Genomic DNA, 15,000 nt, shown 5'->3' with positions numbered 1-15,000 from the left:
CCACACCTGTCGCGTTCACCTCAGTGGTCAAACAAGCCTTCACGTTAAGCTTTCCACCCCTTCCTCAGCACACCTGGCCAGGCGTGGTGCTGCGGGCTATATGTGTCACCTGTGCTGTTCATGTGGCCACGTGTTGCCTGTATTTATAGTGCTAACCCAGCTGTGCTCTGGGAGGGATCCTGGGATCTTATCTGTCAGGTGCTCTTTATCACCGCCAGCACCACCATCACCACCACACGGACACCCTGTTCATCTTACTCCTCATCATTTGGCTATTCCTATTGAAGGTCGCCATGGTGCATCACTCATCTCCAACACGCTTGATTTTCTGCGTCTTCCTCAGTCACAGCCATTGTAGGCACGTCTCCTTCACTGCAGCCATAACCTCTCTCTCTCTCTCTCTCTCTCTCTCTCTCTCTCTCTCTCTCTCTCTCTCTCTCTCTCTCTCTCTCTCTCTCTCTCTCTCTCTCTCTCTCTCTCTCTCTCTCTCTCTCTCTCTCTCTCTCTCTCTCTCTCTCTCTCTCTCTCTCCTGCTGGATAGATCCACGGACACCCACTAAAAGGATTGAAGGCAGCCTTGGCATACATACACACGTACAAGCAGGCTCGGCTCCGATGCACGTAGTCACTGAGGCCAGCACTCACTCTCCTGTTGCGCACTCCATCTCGTACACCTCACGGTGAAAAAAAATATTGTCTGTAAATTCAGTAACTTTACATTTTTTTTTTTTTTTCCATAAATTCAGCATGTTAATTATTGTTTCCACGTCCAGCACTTGAGTCTCAGTACCTGGAGCACACCACTTACGAGACGGCACGTGCATTGAGTTACGGGTATGCGGGGGTTGCAATGATCAAGTCGAGCACGTGAGTTCTTGCACGTCACCCGGATGAAGCAACCACGCATCTGTAGTGACGCGTGTGCTCCGGTGACACTTGCAGACGGGAAGGGGGTGTACGTGCTGAGGGGAAGGTAACGCCGGTGCCAACCACTGTGCAGTTTATCATGGGCCATTCCAGCTCCATTTACTTTATTTTATTATTATTTTTTATGTAAGAGACGTTCTGACCCAAAGCAACAAGATCTCGGAGAAAACAGCCCATTTGAAGTGCCCGTCCTTTAAAGAGATATGCTCGTATTCAGAAACGCTTTGCTCTCTCTCACCACGACGACTGTTTTCATAGTCCACAGGAATGATTAGCCGGGTTATCAAAGAGTGTTTCTCCAGTTTATAATGTACATATGTTAGTTTGTCAATGATGCCCTCGAAAACACTTCTAAAATCCCCCGTAATTTAATCTAGAAACTTTTTGAAATTATTGGAGGTACTGGCAGGCAGAATATGTTCCATGGTACAAAATGAAGTCTATCTTGAAGTGTCTTGAGATCTCATTCTGGGAGCACTTCTTATGAATCCTCTTCTCTTATGTCTAACTTGACGGAGAAATAACACATGACTCAGTTCGTTACCGGTTGAAGGATACAAAAACTGCTGAGAAAAGTTAATAGTAAAATAAGACGCTCAAAAACATATATAAAAGAAAAATCCAAAAAGTAGATAACAAACTAACTAAATAGATAAATAGCAGATGGCCAGCTAAATCACATAGGTGTCACGGAAACTCGTCTTTTGAAACAGACCGAGGAGTTAAATGAAGGACGTTTGAGTGTCACCAGACATTTTGTACAGGGATCGATGCTTTTACAACCTTCGACAGACAGATAAAGATAAAGAGTGCCTTGCAAAAAGTACCTCCGGGAAAGATGGGAAGTAGAAGCATAGTAAAGAACTTCTGCTTCACCTCATTCTTTCATTGATATATTTGACTTTTTTTTTTTTTTTTTGCGCGCTCGGTAGTTGTGCTGTGAACTTGTGAACCGCAGTGCAGTCGCCGCTACGCTAGGACACAGAGACAGAGGCGCTGCGAGAAGGCTTGGTCGGTGGATAAGTGATAAGTCGGCTCAGTAAAGCGGGGCAAAAAAAAAAAAAAAAAAAAACGAAACAAAACGAAACAGAACTCCGTTTTAAAATGCACACAACAAGGATAACAGAGAGTCAAAGAGGCGGCGAGAGTTACTAAAACAGAAAAAAAGAAACAGGAAAACAAGTAACAAATGTGTGTGATTTCCCTTCAGATTTAGTGAGTGAGTGAGTGAGGAGGTTGTTAGCCATGTCTTACCACACGTCCTCTACCACACCCCGCCCCTCCCAGACCCGCCCCGCCGTAGCACAAGCCTCGCACACCTCTCCCTCAGCCCCGTCCTTACCTCCTTCTTCCGCAGATATTCAAGATACTCTACCCAGCTCTGAGGTGCAACAAAAAACAGATGTTAAGTCCTTCCATCGCACTGCACAAAAGTTGCATCACGAAAAAGTACTAAATCAGGGAGGGGTGAAATATAAGCTACGGGAGAAACAGGTATATAAAAATAAAGGGAAGGGGAAAAATATCATAAAAGTAAGAAGACAAGACCAAAGCGTGTATTATTATGATTATTATGGCTGATATTATTAAGAATCTACACTGAAAGGGAGAAAAGAAGGGCTATATATTTCTTTTTAACTTTTTTGTGTGTAGATACTTGAAAAATACAGTATGTGCTTCTGTGTATGTGCGTGCGTATATTGCAAAGAATATGGAAAGGGAGGAATTGATTTTACTATACGTTTCTTTTCTCTTTTTTCTGAATTGTGGGGAAAATGATGGTAAACAGCCAATGTGTTGTGGGGTTTCACCTTCTCTTTCCCTGAAAAAAAGAAACCACATAGAGAAAATAGACGGACAGAAAAGGCATGTCATTAAAATCCATGGGGAAAAAATGTATGGCTTTGTCTAGTCTGAAACAATAAAAGAATCAGGTTGTGACGATGGAAAAAAAAATACGTCACTGAATTGTATTGTAAAAAGAAAAAAAAAATATCAAGGAAGAATACAAAGCTATATATTAAATGAGAATTACAAATAAGCGAAAGCAAGAATCACACTAACAGGAGAGTCACAAATGTTGAACTACTGAAGCAAAATGAAAATACAATAGGTTCTGCAAAGGTGAAATATGAAACTACAACGCTTTACTTGTTTTTTAATTCACCAGTAAACAAAAGACAGAAAAGAACTACTACTACTACTACTACTACTACTACTACTACTACTACTACTGCTGCTGCTGCTAAAAGAAACAACAACAACAACAAAAACAACAAAACGAAAATATCCACAAAATCAACTACAACTAAAACTACTTCTACAACACTTGCTCAACTCAACCAACAAACCAACAAACAAAAACAAACAACAACAACAACAACAACAGCATCATCATCATCGGTCCACGTACCTCATTCATGCCCATAGGGTCCACCACTTGGACCGTGTTGTCGGGAGGAACTTTCCATTCATTTTGTTCCATGCTGTTGGCGAGCATCCTCCGTCTGGCAGCGCGGGCCGGGCAGAGGACGAGGCGGCGCGGGGCAGGACAGGGCGGGCGGCGGCGGGTGAGGCAAGTCGAGGCGGGAGAGGGGTAGAGAAAACGAGTGTCAGCGCTGAGTATCTTACGGTGCGGTATTTAATATTGGTGTGCAGGGAGTGGGAGGAGAAGCGACAGGGTTGAAGGGCAGGTCTGAGGGTTATTGTGTAGCATGGCAGGTGAGGGACGTGGTGGTACTGGGGGGAGGGGTAAGGGTAGGCTTCCAGAGAGAGAGAGAGATTGTTTGCTTTTCCAAGAGTGTATTCCTTTCTTTCTTTTTATAGTGGATATGTATTTTGTATTTGCGTCACTACAGAAGAAGTGTTGTGGAACGAGATTATGTATGTTTTAAAGAAATGACTGGCTATTCTTTCTTTCTTTCGTTTGTTTACTCATTCATTCATTCATTAATTCTTTCATTTCTTTATTCGTTCGTTGATTCATTCATTTTCTTTTCTTTCTTCATTTTTTCTTTTACTCTTTCATTTATCCTTTCTTTCTTTTTCTCTTTTCTTTTCAGTCAGTCAGTCAGTCAGTCACTCACTCACTCACTCACTCACTCACTCACGCACCTTACACACCTGGTTTCACACACCCACCACCAGCAAGGAGCAGAAACATGAAGGGAAATAGAAATAGCTTCCAATCATGAATCCACTCTCCAGTCTTTCCCACGAACGAAGAAAAGGGAGTTGTGTAATGATAAACAAATGACGAAGGACAGGAAACACAAAACCTGTATAGCAGATCCACTGTTGCCGAGTACAGAAAGAATACGAATAAAGATAAAAGAAACTCAGGATAGGTTAAGACAATTAGTGTATGTTGATGGTGGTTCATTCGTCAGAGTCAGGGAATACATCGATACCTTTATAATCGATTTCCTCATAGAAGAAATGGAAGATAAGAACATAAGAAAAGATGGAAGCTGCAAGAGGCTTTCAGGTCTACACGTGGCAGTAACTATATGAGCAAAGCCACTTAATTCCATCTATCATCCACATCCATAATTTAATCTTATCTTCTTGTAAAGCTCCCTATTGACTCACCACTAACAACATGATTACTTAATCCGTTCCATTCATCAGCCACTCTGTTATAGAAAACCAGTTCCTCCTCATTTCTCCCCTAAACCTAAATTTCTGGTTTTATCCCCGTTACTGATCCTAAGTACTTTGCTAGTGTCCCCTTTGTTATTGGCCCTGAGAAATAAAATAATGAAATAATGAAAAGAAACAGTGAGTAAGATAAGACAGGCGTTGTGTGATAGTGAATAACCACACGAAAGTCATATAAAGGTACCGGTGTGAAAGTCTGGTAATTAGAAGGAAGTTGATAGATAAAAGTAACACTATAGGAGGTTAAAAGTAATAGAGTCTTAACGTGGTGGAAAATTCAGACCATCTTGGAAAACTATCATGCCTTAGTCCTTTTTTGTCTACTCTTTTTTGTTCATGAGGAAAATAATTAACGAGGATAAAAGACAAAAGGTAAAACTTGGAGACTGATTTAACGTTTTCTTTATGAGGTGAACATTTTAGATCACAAAAAATGATGTTTCAGTGAATATCATTTGTTAAGTTTCTTTTTAGTTCACGAGGGAAATCATTCAGGCGGAAAAGAGACAAAGCTAACACTGGGAGATTAAACAAACGCCATTTTTTTTTTAGGTGAAATATTTAGATCAACTTGAGGATCGGTGATATTTTACTGAAGGGCTTTATTTATTTTCATTTTTCATCCTATATGAGAAAAAATAACGGGTGTTTTTCTCAGAGTTTACTTTTGCTCAAAAATGTCTTTTCTGTGTTGTATAAAAAAGGAACTAAATTTAACGCTACGAAATTGTTGCCTAAACTCCTTACTAATTATCTTTTTGTCAGGTGTGTTAAATAAGCCGGCTCTTATTATTATTATTATTATTATTATTATTATTATTATTATTATTATTATTATTATTATTATTATTATTATTACTGCTGTTGTTGATGTTAGTATTGTTATTTATTGTTGTTGGTTGTGTTTGTGTTCCTGTTGCTTCTGTTGGTGTTGTTCTTATTATCAGTATTATTATTTTCTTTCTTTCATTTTCGTTCTCTCTCTCTCTCTCTCTCTCTCTCTCTCTCTCTCATTTTTTCTCATCTCTTAATCAAATTAAAGAAGATAATCGCTTCCAAATGTCCTATAACAACAACAACAACAACAACAAAATCACCACCACTACTGCTACTACTACCACCACCACTACTACTACCACCACCACTACTACTACTACTACTACTACTACTACTACTACTACTACTACTACTACTACTACTACTACTACTACTACTACTACTACCACCATATTTTTCATCTCCCGAGTCGTTTTTCTTTTGTTTTCTTTCAACCTTTCCATTTCCCTCCTTCAGTCCTCGTCCTTCCTGCCTCAATTACGCCTTTCAAAACTTTGGACAGAAAAAGAAAAAAGAAAAAAATAAGACTTCTATGGTAACCTTCTCCCCTCCCTTTCATTCATCCTTCTCTCCTCTTCTCCCTCCTTCTCTTTCTCTTCATTCCTTTCCTCCTCTTCGTATCTTCTTTTGTTCTCTCTCTCTCTCTCTCTCTCTCTCTCTCTCTCTCTCTCTCTCTCTCTCTCTCTCTCTCTCTCTCTCTCTCTCTCTCTTCAAATATCGTCCTTGACCACAGTTCGCGCCCAGAGAGAGAGAGAGAGAGAGAGAGAGAGAGAGAGAGAGAGAATGGGGAGATGGCGGCTTAGAGGAAAAAGAAACAAAAAAACATAGAGAGAGAGAGAGAGAGAGAGAGAGAGAGAGAGAGAGAGAGAGAGAGAGAGAGAATGTATTTATCATCTTCGGGCTAACATGACTAAGAAGTTATTTGACTGATTGACAGTACACCTTTATTTACTCTCTCTCTCTCTCTCTCTCTCTCTCTCTCTCTCTCTCTCTCTCTCTCTCTCTCTCTCTCTCTCTCTCCATCGATCTGAGAGGGCGTGTCGGAATGACCTCGTTTCTAACTTGAAAATGTGACCTACCCTCTCACCCACTACTCATCCCTCCCACTCCCCACTCCACACCCACTCCCCATCCTCTCCTCCTCCTCCTCCTCCTTCTCCTCCTCCCCCTTCTCCTGGTCGTGATGAATCGGCCAAATAAGTGAGATGAGTCGCCTCGCACCGTCATTTTCCTCCCCCGCGATGAGTGAGTGGCGGGCCGGTCCTTCTCACGGCACGCCTTCACCCGTTTTCTTCACGCTCTCAGGACACCAGGAAGAAGAAAACTTGCTTGTCTTATCGCCTGCTGTACGGTGTCTCTCTCTCTCTCTCTCTCTCTCTCTCTCTCTCTCTCTCTCTCTCTCTCTCTCTCTCTGTATGGATTTGATGTCTTTTCATTCAATTATTAGATTTTTTCATATTTTTCTTCTCTAAATTCTAGTGTTTTCATTTTGATATTCATTTGTATTTTCTTTTATTTCATCAATGTATGTTTGTTTGTGTTTTGTTTGTTGTTGGTTTTCACTATTTCTTTTAGTTTTCAAGTTTCTCTTCTTTGTGTTTTTTTTTTTTTTTAAATTCATGTATTTAGTTTTCGCTTTGAACTTAACATTTTTTTATTCATTTATCATTTATCATTTGCGTGTGTCTATTTTATTTATTTATTTTTTATTTACACCACGTAGGCTTTTCACGGGAATTTATGGGGCTAAAGGGGATACTTTTTGGGGTACCTCCTATCTCAAAGACCACCCGCTAGGAAACCATTGCCCCGGAGTGAGGAAGCCCTACCTACACTCGGACCGTGGACAGGATTTGAACCCGTGTGCTTGGAGACCCCTCGGACCTCAAAGCACGCATGGTTCCACTGTACCACGGCGGCCTCCTTTATTTCCTTTTATTTCCTCCCTCACCTGTATCACTCAACCTCTTCAGTACCATGAAACGTTTTAATATTTATTCTGCTTACTCTCTGGTGATTTTATTCAGCTTCAGAAACTTATGTGTGGATTAAAACTGTGAAGAATCTGGCTATTAATCTTCTCACCTCCACAGAACCTTCCTAATGTAAATAAAATCGTCTAATTTATAACCAAAACTCATGGTAAAAATACGTCCCAGTACTGAAGGGGTTAACCATTTTTCACACATATTCCTTTATTATTACGTTTAGCACTTTCCTCTCTCTTTTTTTTTCGTCTACATAAAACCCCACACTTTTATTTTCTTTTTTCTTTTCATCTCTACCACGATTATTAATTTTCTTTATTATTCCTGCATTTTCTACCACGTTTATTGTTTTCTCCTTTCACGTCATAATTTCTTTGTGTTTGTGTATACATTCCTGCGTCATTTCATTATTCACATTCTCTTATTTCTTTTTATATATTCATTTTTTTTTTTTTCGTTCACGTATAGTTTTTTTTTTATAGCTCAAACTTCTATCTCAGTCTCACTTTATTATTTTTTTTTCGCATATTCCTACGTTACTATATCACTTTTTTTCGTACTATACATTCTCTCTCTCTCTCTCTCTCTCTCTCTCTCTCTCTCTCTCTCTCTCTCTCTCTCTCTCTCTCTCTCTCTCTCTCTCTCTCTCTCTCTCTCTCTCTCTCTCTCTCTCTCTCTCTCTCTCTCTCTCTCTCTCTCTCTCTCTCTCTCTCTCTCTCTATGACGTTGATATATTTTTTCTCCAATACATGATTCTCTCTTGTATTCTCTCTTCTAATAATTTCTGAACATAATCCTACAATATACCTCTATGACGTTGATACTTTATTTTATATGATTCTCTCTTATATTTGACTTTTCTTTCATACATTATCAAGTCTATCACGTTTTTTTTTTTTTTCTATCATGTATATCCACATTTTCTTTCCTCTATCATCCCTACTGTAGTAAGCTTCCTATTTCTATTTTCTCTGCGTAGACATTCCACTCTCTTTCTATCACTCTTCTTGTCTAATCTATTTTCATATTCTTTCTACGTAAACTTTCAATGTCCATATTCTCTCTCTCTCGCTCTCTCTCTCTCTGTTTCCTAATCTATTCCTTTATTTTCTCTACGTAAACATCCCTTTCCTAATTTTCTATGTTTTTTTTTTTTCTCTCCCTTTTTTCCCTAATCTATATTTACATTCTTTCTACATAAACCTTCCATACTCTTTCTCTCTCCCTTTTTTTCCTAATCTATCTTTACATTCTTTCTACGTAAACTTTCAATATTCCTTCTCTCTCTCTCTCTCTCTCTCTCTCTCTCTCTCTCTCTCTCTCTCTCTCTCTCTCTCTCTCTCTCTCTCTCTCTCTCTCTCTCTCTCTCTCTCTCTCTCTCTCTCTCTCTCTCTCTCTTTCTTTCCTAACCTATTCCTACATTTTCTCTACGTAAGCATCCTTTTCCTTTCCTTGCCTAATGTATCCTAACATTCTCTCTACGTAAACGTTCCATACATTTCTTGACTCTTTTTCCTAGTCTAGCTTAACATTCCTTCTACGTAAGTCTTCCATAATCTTTTTCTTCCTCTTTTTCTGCCCCAGTCTGTTCCTACATTCTCTCTACGTAAACATTCCACTGTCTTCCCCGCCCTCTCTCCTCTCTCTCTCTCTCTATCTCTCTCTCTCCACCTCCTAACCGAAGCACACGGACAGGCAAGAAAGCAAGGAAAGGTCGCCGCAGGACAAACTCTTCTATTCAAATCGGGTCCCGCCGGAGTGGTGTTGGCTGCCGTCACGTAACATTATATGCCTCCTTCGCTTATGTATATTTCGTTAAAGAATTTTTCTGCTGTCGCCACTACGCACCATAAAACCAGGAGAGAGCCCGTCAGTCTTCACTTAATATTCTCCTTTGGGCCTCTCTTTCTTTCCCCTCCCCCTTCCTCCTCCTTCTCTTTCTCTCCTCCTCCTCCTCCTCCTCCTCTTGCTGGTTCTCCTCTTCGTCCTCCTCCAGCTCTCGTCTCAGCTCTAGTGGTGGAGGCAGAATGAAGAGAAGGAGGAGGAGGAAGAGAAGGAGGTGGAGGTGAAGGAGGGGAAGGAAAGTTAGCCATGTTAACCCTCCACCTCCTCCTCCTCCTCCTCCTCCTCCTCCTCCTCCTCCTCCTCCTCCTCCTCCTCCTCCTCCTCCTCCTCCCATGTTTCCTTTTCCCTCTCTTTTATTTTTCTTTTCCTTTTTTTTCGTTCTAGTCATTCTTCCTCCGCATTTCCTCCCTTTCTTACCTTTCCTCCTCCTGGCCGTCCGTCTGTCTGCAGTCTTTCCCCTTCCTGCCTCTCCCTCCTTTATCCTCTTTATTCTCGCCTCTGATCCTTTTCTTATTATTGGCTTCCTTCCCACTCACCTCTTTCACGTTACTTGCTCTCTCTCTCTCTCTCTCTCTCTCTCTCTCTCTCTCTCTCTCTCTCTCTCTCTCTCTCTCTCTCTCTCTCTCTCTCTCTCTCTCTCTCTCTCTCTCTCTCTTGCCTTCCTTTTCCACTTGCCTCTCTTTCCCTTGCTTCCTGTCATGTCTTTCACTGGATTATTTTATGCAAACCTCTCCAGCTAATTGAATACAAGGCTGCAAGTCGCTCCCTGGACTCTCAACGGAACTATTTTTCACCATATCATATTCATAGAGCGTTAATACTCCTAATTGTGCAGTAATACCTCCGCTCTTCCTCCCTCTAAGCTGCTCCTACTCTTCCCCTTTCTCTTCCTCTTCCCCTATTCCGAGCATAAGCAAATGTCGTAGCGCCTCGGGACAAGCCGCCCGGCCCTTCATCTCTCGCCTCAGCCTGGCGACACACGGGGCACCAGAGCGCAAGGAATGTTAAATAAAGAATAGCTGGCCAAAGCCTTAAGGAGAAATGACCATAAATCGGACCGCTTGCCTCTGTTAAGTGCATGGCCACTCGCCCGCTGCCTCGTCGCCGCACCGCTCACCCGCTGACTTCGTTTTGTTTGATTATTTGCACCGCATCTCGGAACACCCACCACACAGCTTTACTTAAGGATGATTCCCGCGCTATTCTCGGAAACGAATCTCCCTTGTTTGAAAGTTGTCCTCAGCTTTAGGGACAATTTCACGGTGGCGTGGTGGAGGGTGAGGCCGAGGCCAGAGGCGAGGAGCCGAACCCAGTGTGTGTGTGGGGGACAGTCAGCTGATTCACCAAAACACCGGAAAGTTTTGTTGTGCGAGATGGACGTGTTTCGAGAGATATCTTTTGGAGTCTCTTTGTCCCCCTCGCTCCCCGAGGCGCCGTAGTCCTCCATTGAAAGGGAGTGAAACGCTGGCTTGCTTCTTGCCCGTGACGCGCGGCGCCGCCACTCACGACACACCACTACTCCCCACGCTGCCGCGGCGCCGATCATTTTGACAAGGCAGCGGGAAAGCACGGATTTTATACCTTACGTTGCAGGATTAAATTACATAGAGAGAGAGAGAGAGAGAGAGAGAGAGAGAGAGAGAGAGAGAGACCAAGACCCCACTCTTCATTCACTCAGCCTTCAAGGAGCCTGCTGATCACAGGCCGCCGAGGCAGCCTGCCTACTGATGACTATCCTTCACTAGGCCTGAGGTTACTCTCTCTCTCTCTCTCTCTCTCTCTCTCTCTCTCTCTCTCTCTCTCTCTCTCTCTCTCTCTCTCTCTCTCTCTCTCTCTGAACAAATACAAAACCGAGATAAGAAATTTAAACTCGCCATATCAGTCAAAAACACACCAAGCGCTGCCTCTCCTTACAACGCTACCCACTAAACTTCCCACCGCAAAATTGAACTCACACACACACACACACACACACACACACACACACACACACACACACACACACACACACAGTCATATATATTTCCCTCCTCTCCCTGCATGGGCTGGAATGGTGGTCTTAATTCACAGCGGGGGTGCATTAGGGGTCTTCCACGTGATAATCGGCCCCCCCTAGACTCAGGTAACTGGTAAAGCAGATTTAGAGCCCAATTAGAAGAACGCCGCTGATTTATGAAGCGAAATACGAAGCGTTTCAAGACGGGAGTAAAGTAAAGAAGTAAATGTAAGTTAGTCGTGTTTGTGTTGAGTGGTGGTGGTGGTGGTGGTGGTGGTGGTGGTGGTGGTGGTGGTGGTGGTGGTAGTGGTGGTGGAAGTAGTTTTAAGAGATAAGGATGAACAAGAGATAGTTATGAAGCAGAGAGAGAGAGAGAGAGAGAGAGAGAGAGAGAGAGAGATGTGTGTGTGTGTGTGTGTGTGTGTGTGTGTGTGTGTGTGTGTGTGTGTGTGTGTGTGTGTGACGAACAGACTGAAACAAACACACACATATGACAAAAGAAAGGCAGACATAGAGATAGATACACACACATACATACATACACACATACATAGAGACGAACAGAACAGGAAGAAAAGTAAGAGGGAAAGGATGGAGGAAATTATAAACGAGAAAGGAGGAAGAAAATGGAGAAATATGAAGGGAAGCGAAAGGAAAGGGAACAGATGGAAGCGAATGGATGAGAGAGAGAGAGAGAGAGAGAGAGAGAGAGAGAGAGAGAGAGAGAGAGAGAGAGAGAGAGAGAGAGAGAGAGAGTGTGTGTGTGTGTGTGTGTGTGTTTTACGAATTGTTGTGATTCTACTAATGGTGGTGGTGGTTAAGTGGTTGAATTGTAATAGTAGTAGTAGTAGTAGTAGTAGTAGTAGTAGTAGTAGTAGTAGTGGTGGTAATTGTAATAATGGTTGTAATAATGGAAGTGGTAAGTAATAGTAGTGATTGCGATTGTGGTGGTGGTGGAGATAGTTGTAGCAATATTGCGCGTAAAATTGGTAGTAGTAGTAGTAGTAGTAGTAGTAGTAGTAGTAGTAGTAGTAGTAGTAGTAGTAGTAGTAGTAGTTGTTGTTGTTGTTGTTGTTGTTGTTGTTGTTGTTGTCGTGGTGGTGATGGTGGTTGTGTTTCCGTCGCGTCGTTGCTTAAATCTCTGCAGTAACTCTCTCTCTCTCTCTCTCTCTCTCTCTCTCTCTCTCTCTCTCTCTCTCTCTCTCTCTCTCTCTCTCTCTCTCTCTCTCTCTCTCTCTCTCTCTCATTTCTTCATCATCTTACTCTAAGCCGGAAGAGAGGAGGAGGAGGAGGAGGAGGAGGAGGAGGAGGAGGAGGAGATGAAAAGAGAGGAGATAATAAGAAGAAAGAGAAACAGGGAGGAGGAGCAGGAGGAAGAGAAAGAAAAAGAAGAAGAAGAAGAAGAAGGAAAATTGAAGAACGAGGCTAGAAAAGGAAAAGATACGAGGAAGAGTAGAAGGAGGAGGAGAAGAAGAAGAAGAGAAGAAGGAAGAGGTCATTGTGAGGAAAGAATTACCATCACAGGACACATTATTTTCATCTTATTATTATTATTATTATTATTATTATTATTATTATTATTATTATTATTATTATTATCATTATCATTATCAGTCGAAGTTATTAATTACTTAAATGTGTTCAGTGATGCCTTTTATGATGCTGGTAATCCTCCTCCTCCTCCTCCTCCTCCTCCTCCTCCTCCTCCTTCTTCTTCTTCTTCTTCTTCTTCTTCTTCTCCTCTTCTCCTCCTCCTCTTAGTGCTCCTTTTCTATCACCTCATCCTTTGCCTCCTCATCTAATACTACTGTTAGGACTACTACTACTACTACTACTACTACTACTACTACTACTACTACTACTACTACTACTACTACTACTACTACTACTACTACTACTACTACTACTACCACCACCACCACCACCACCACCACCACCACCACCACCACCACTACTACTACTACTACTATTACTACTACTGCTACTATTGTACACCGCCACCATCAGTCCGGCGCTAGTTGAATCAATCAGAAAATACGTTGTTTTGTAAGGCAGACAAGAGAGAGAGAGAGAGAGAGAGAGAGAGAGAGAGAGAGAGAGAGAGAGAGAGAGAGAGGTCAGGAAACGGGAAGGTGAGAGAAAAGGAGAGAAAGGAGAGGGAACAGAGGAGGAAGAGGAGAGGGTGGGTGGGAGGGACCTTGGCAGAGGGCCAGGCATGGGCGGGGCAGAGAGAGAGAGAGAGAGAGAGAGAGAGAGAGAGAGAGAGAGAGAGAGAGAGAGAGAGAGAACCACTATCTGCACTGCACCTGCCTCCGTGGGCGTGTGTGTGGGCGTGGCTATACGTGCGTGCGTGTGCGTGTGCGTGAGTGTGTGTGCGTTAGTGTGTGTGTATGAGTGTGTGCGTGTGGATGTGTGGATGTAGGTGGGTGGATGTTGGCGTGCGAATGTAGATATATGTAGTGTTGCAAGTGTGTGTGTGTGTGTTGTGTTGTGTGTGTGTGTGTGTGTGTGTGTGTGTGTGTGTGTGTGTGTGTGTGTGTGTGTGTGTGTGTGTGTGTGTGTGTGTGTGTGTGTGTGTGTGTGTGTGTGTGTGTGTGTGTGTGTGTGTGTGTTGCAGAGTGTTTCTTTGTTTCTCGTAAAGGTATTGTTCGTCATTGCTCTTGTTATTGGTGGTGGTGGTGGTGGTGGTAGTGGTGATGGTGGTGGTGATGGTGGTTGGTGATGGTGATGGTAGTGTTGACGATAGCGAAAACTGCTCGTAGGTGGTAAAAGATATAGAGTTGTGATAATGATGTTGATGATGATGAGTTACTAGGAATGGTAGTAGTAGTAGTAGTAGTAGTAGTAGTAGTAGTAGTAGCAGCAGCAGCAGCAGCAGCAGCAGCAACAGCAGCAGCAACAGCAGCAGCAGCAGCAGCAGCAGTAGTAGTAGTAGTAGTAGTAGTAGTAGTAGTAGGGTTAGTAGTAGTAATAGCAAATATAAATAGCTCTTAACGATTCAAATATATATATGTATATATATATATATATATATATATATATATATATATATATATATATATATATATATATATATATATATATATTAGTATTGTGAATTAAAAATAAAATCATTTAGGTCAACGTAATTATATAAAGAAAGGATTGATAATATGGCATTACATTAAACAATTCAAATTATTATGGTCGGTTAGTGTAATTAGAGATAGGGAAAAAAAAGACAAAGGAAGCAATATTAGTAATGAATTTTTCTTTAGTAGGTCAAAAAACAAAGAAACGATAAAAAAAAGCAAGATTGGTAAAGGAAAGACACAAACTAACACAGATAATATAAATAATGTAACACAGTGCAAGGTTGGTTGAGGAAAGAAGGAAACTAACACCAATACTATAAAAATAATATAACACCGGTGATAAATAAAAAAAAAAATGCTAAAACACAGAGGCAATAATTGTGCCATTTAGTCAGAATAATACACAAGACTGGTATGCTAAATAAATACAGATAATGTTAACCCCTTCATTACTGGGACACATTCTTTACCATGAGTTTGTGTGTGATTAGACGATTTTATTGACATCAGAAAAGGTCTATGGAGATATAATGATTTATGGGCAGAGTTTTCACTATTCTAATCCCCACATAAGTTTTTGAAGCTGTACAAAATCACTAAGTAGCCAGCAGAATATACATGAAAACGCGTCATAGCACTGGATGGGTTAAGTGAGGCAACCGTAAACGACACA

At 41.7% G+C, this 15,000-nt stretch overlaps 1 protein-coding gene and 1 long non-coding RNA gene across 10 annotated transcripts in view; one reads left to right on the top strand and one right to left on the bottom strand.

Moving 5' to 3' along the window:
* LOC123499570 overlaps window positions 1–15,000 on the top strand; it is a 67,358-nt gene that overhangs the window by 10,407 nt on the left and 41,951 nt on the right. The window lies entirely within an intron of this gene.
* LOC123499566 (prolyl endopeptidase FAP-like) overlaps window positions 1–15,000 on the bottom strand; it is a 66,976-nt gene that overhangs the window by 30,062 nt on the left and 21,914 nt on the right. For 6 of the 9 annotated variants that reach the window (XR_006673032.1, XM_045247701.1, XM_045247702.1 and 3 more), the window contains 2 exons: window positions 3,341–3,434; window positions 2,270–2,308 (listed from right to left, as the gene is read on the bottom strand). Coding sequence is in view for 8 of the 9 variants with exons in the window: in XM_045247701.1 (XP_045103636.1) it covers window positions 2,270–2,308; window positions 3,341–3,427 (126 nt within the window). In the remaining variant the exon portion in view is untranslated. The remainder of the gene's footprint in view (window positions 1–2,269; window positions 2,309–3,340; window positions 3,435–15,000) is intronic. The other 3 variants (XM_045247703.1, XM_045247704.1, XM_045247708.1) reach the window with 1 other exon arrangement.

Source organism: Portunus trituberculatus, chromosome 50, assembly GCF_017591435.1.
Source record: "Portunus trituberculatus isolate SZX2019 chromosome 50, ASM1759143v1, whole genome shotgun sequence".
NCBI lineage: Eukaryota > Metazoa > Arthropoda > Malacostraca > Decapoda > Portunidae > Portunus > Portunus trituberculatus.
Note: the sequence above shows the minus strand (reverse complement) of the source record. Positions and strands in the feature narration are given on the sequence as shown.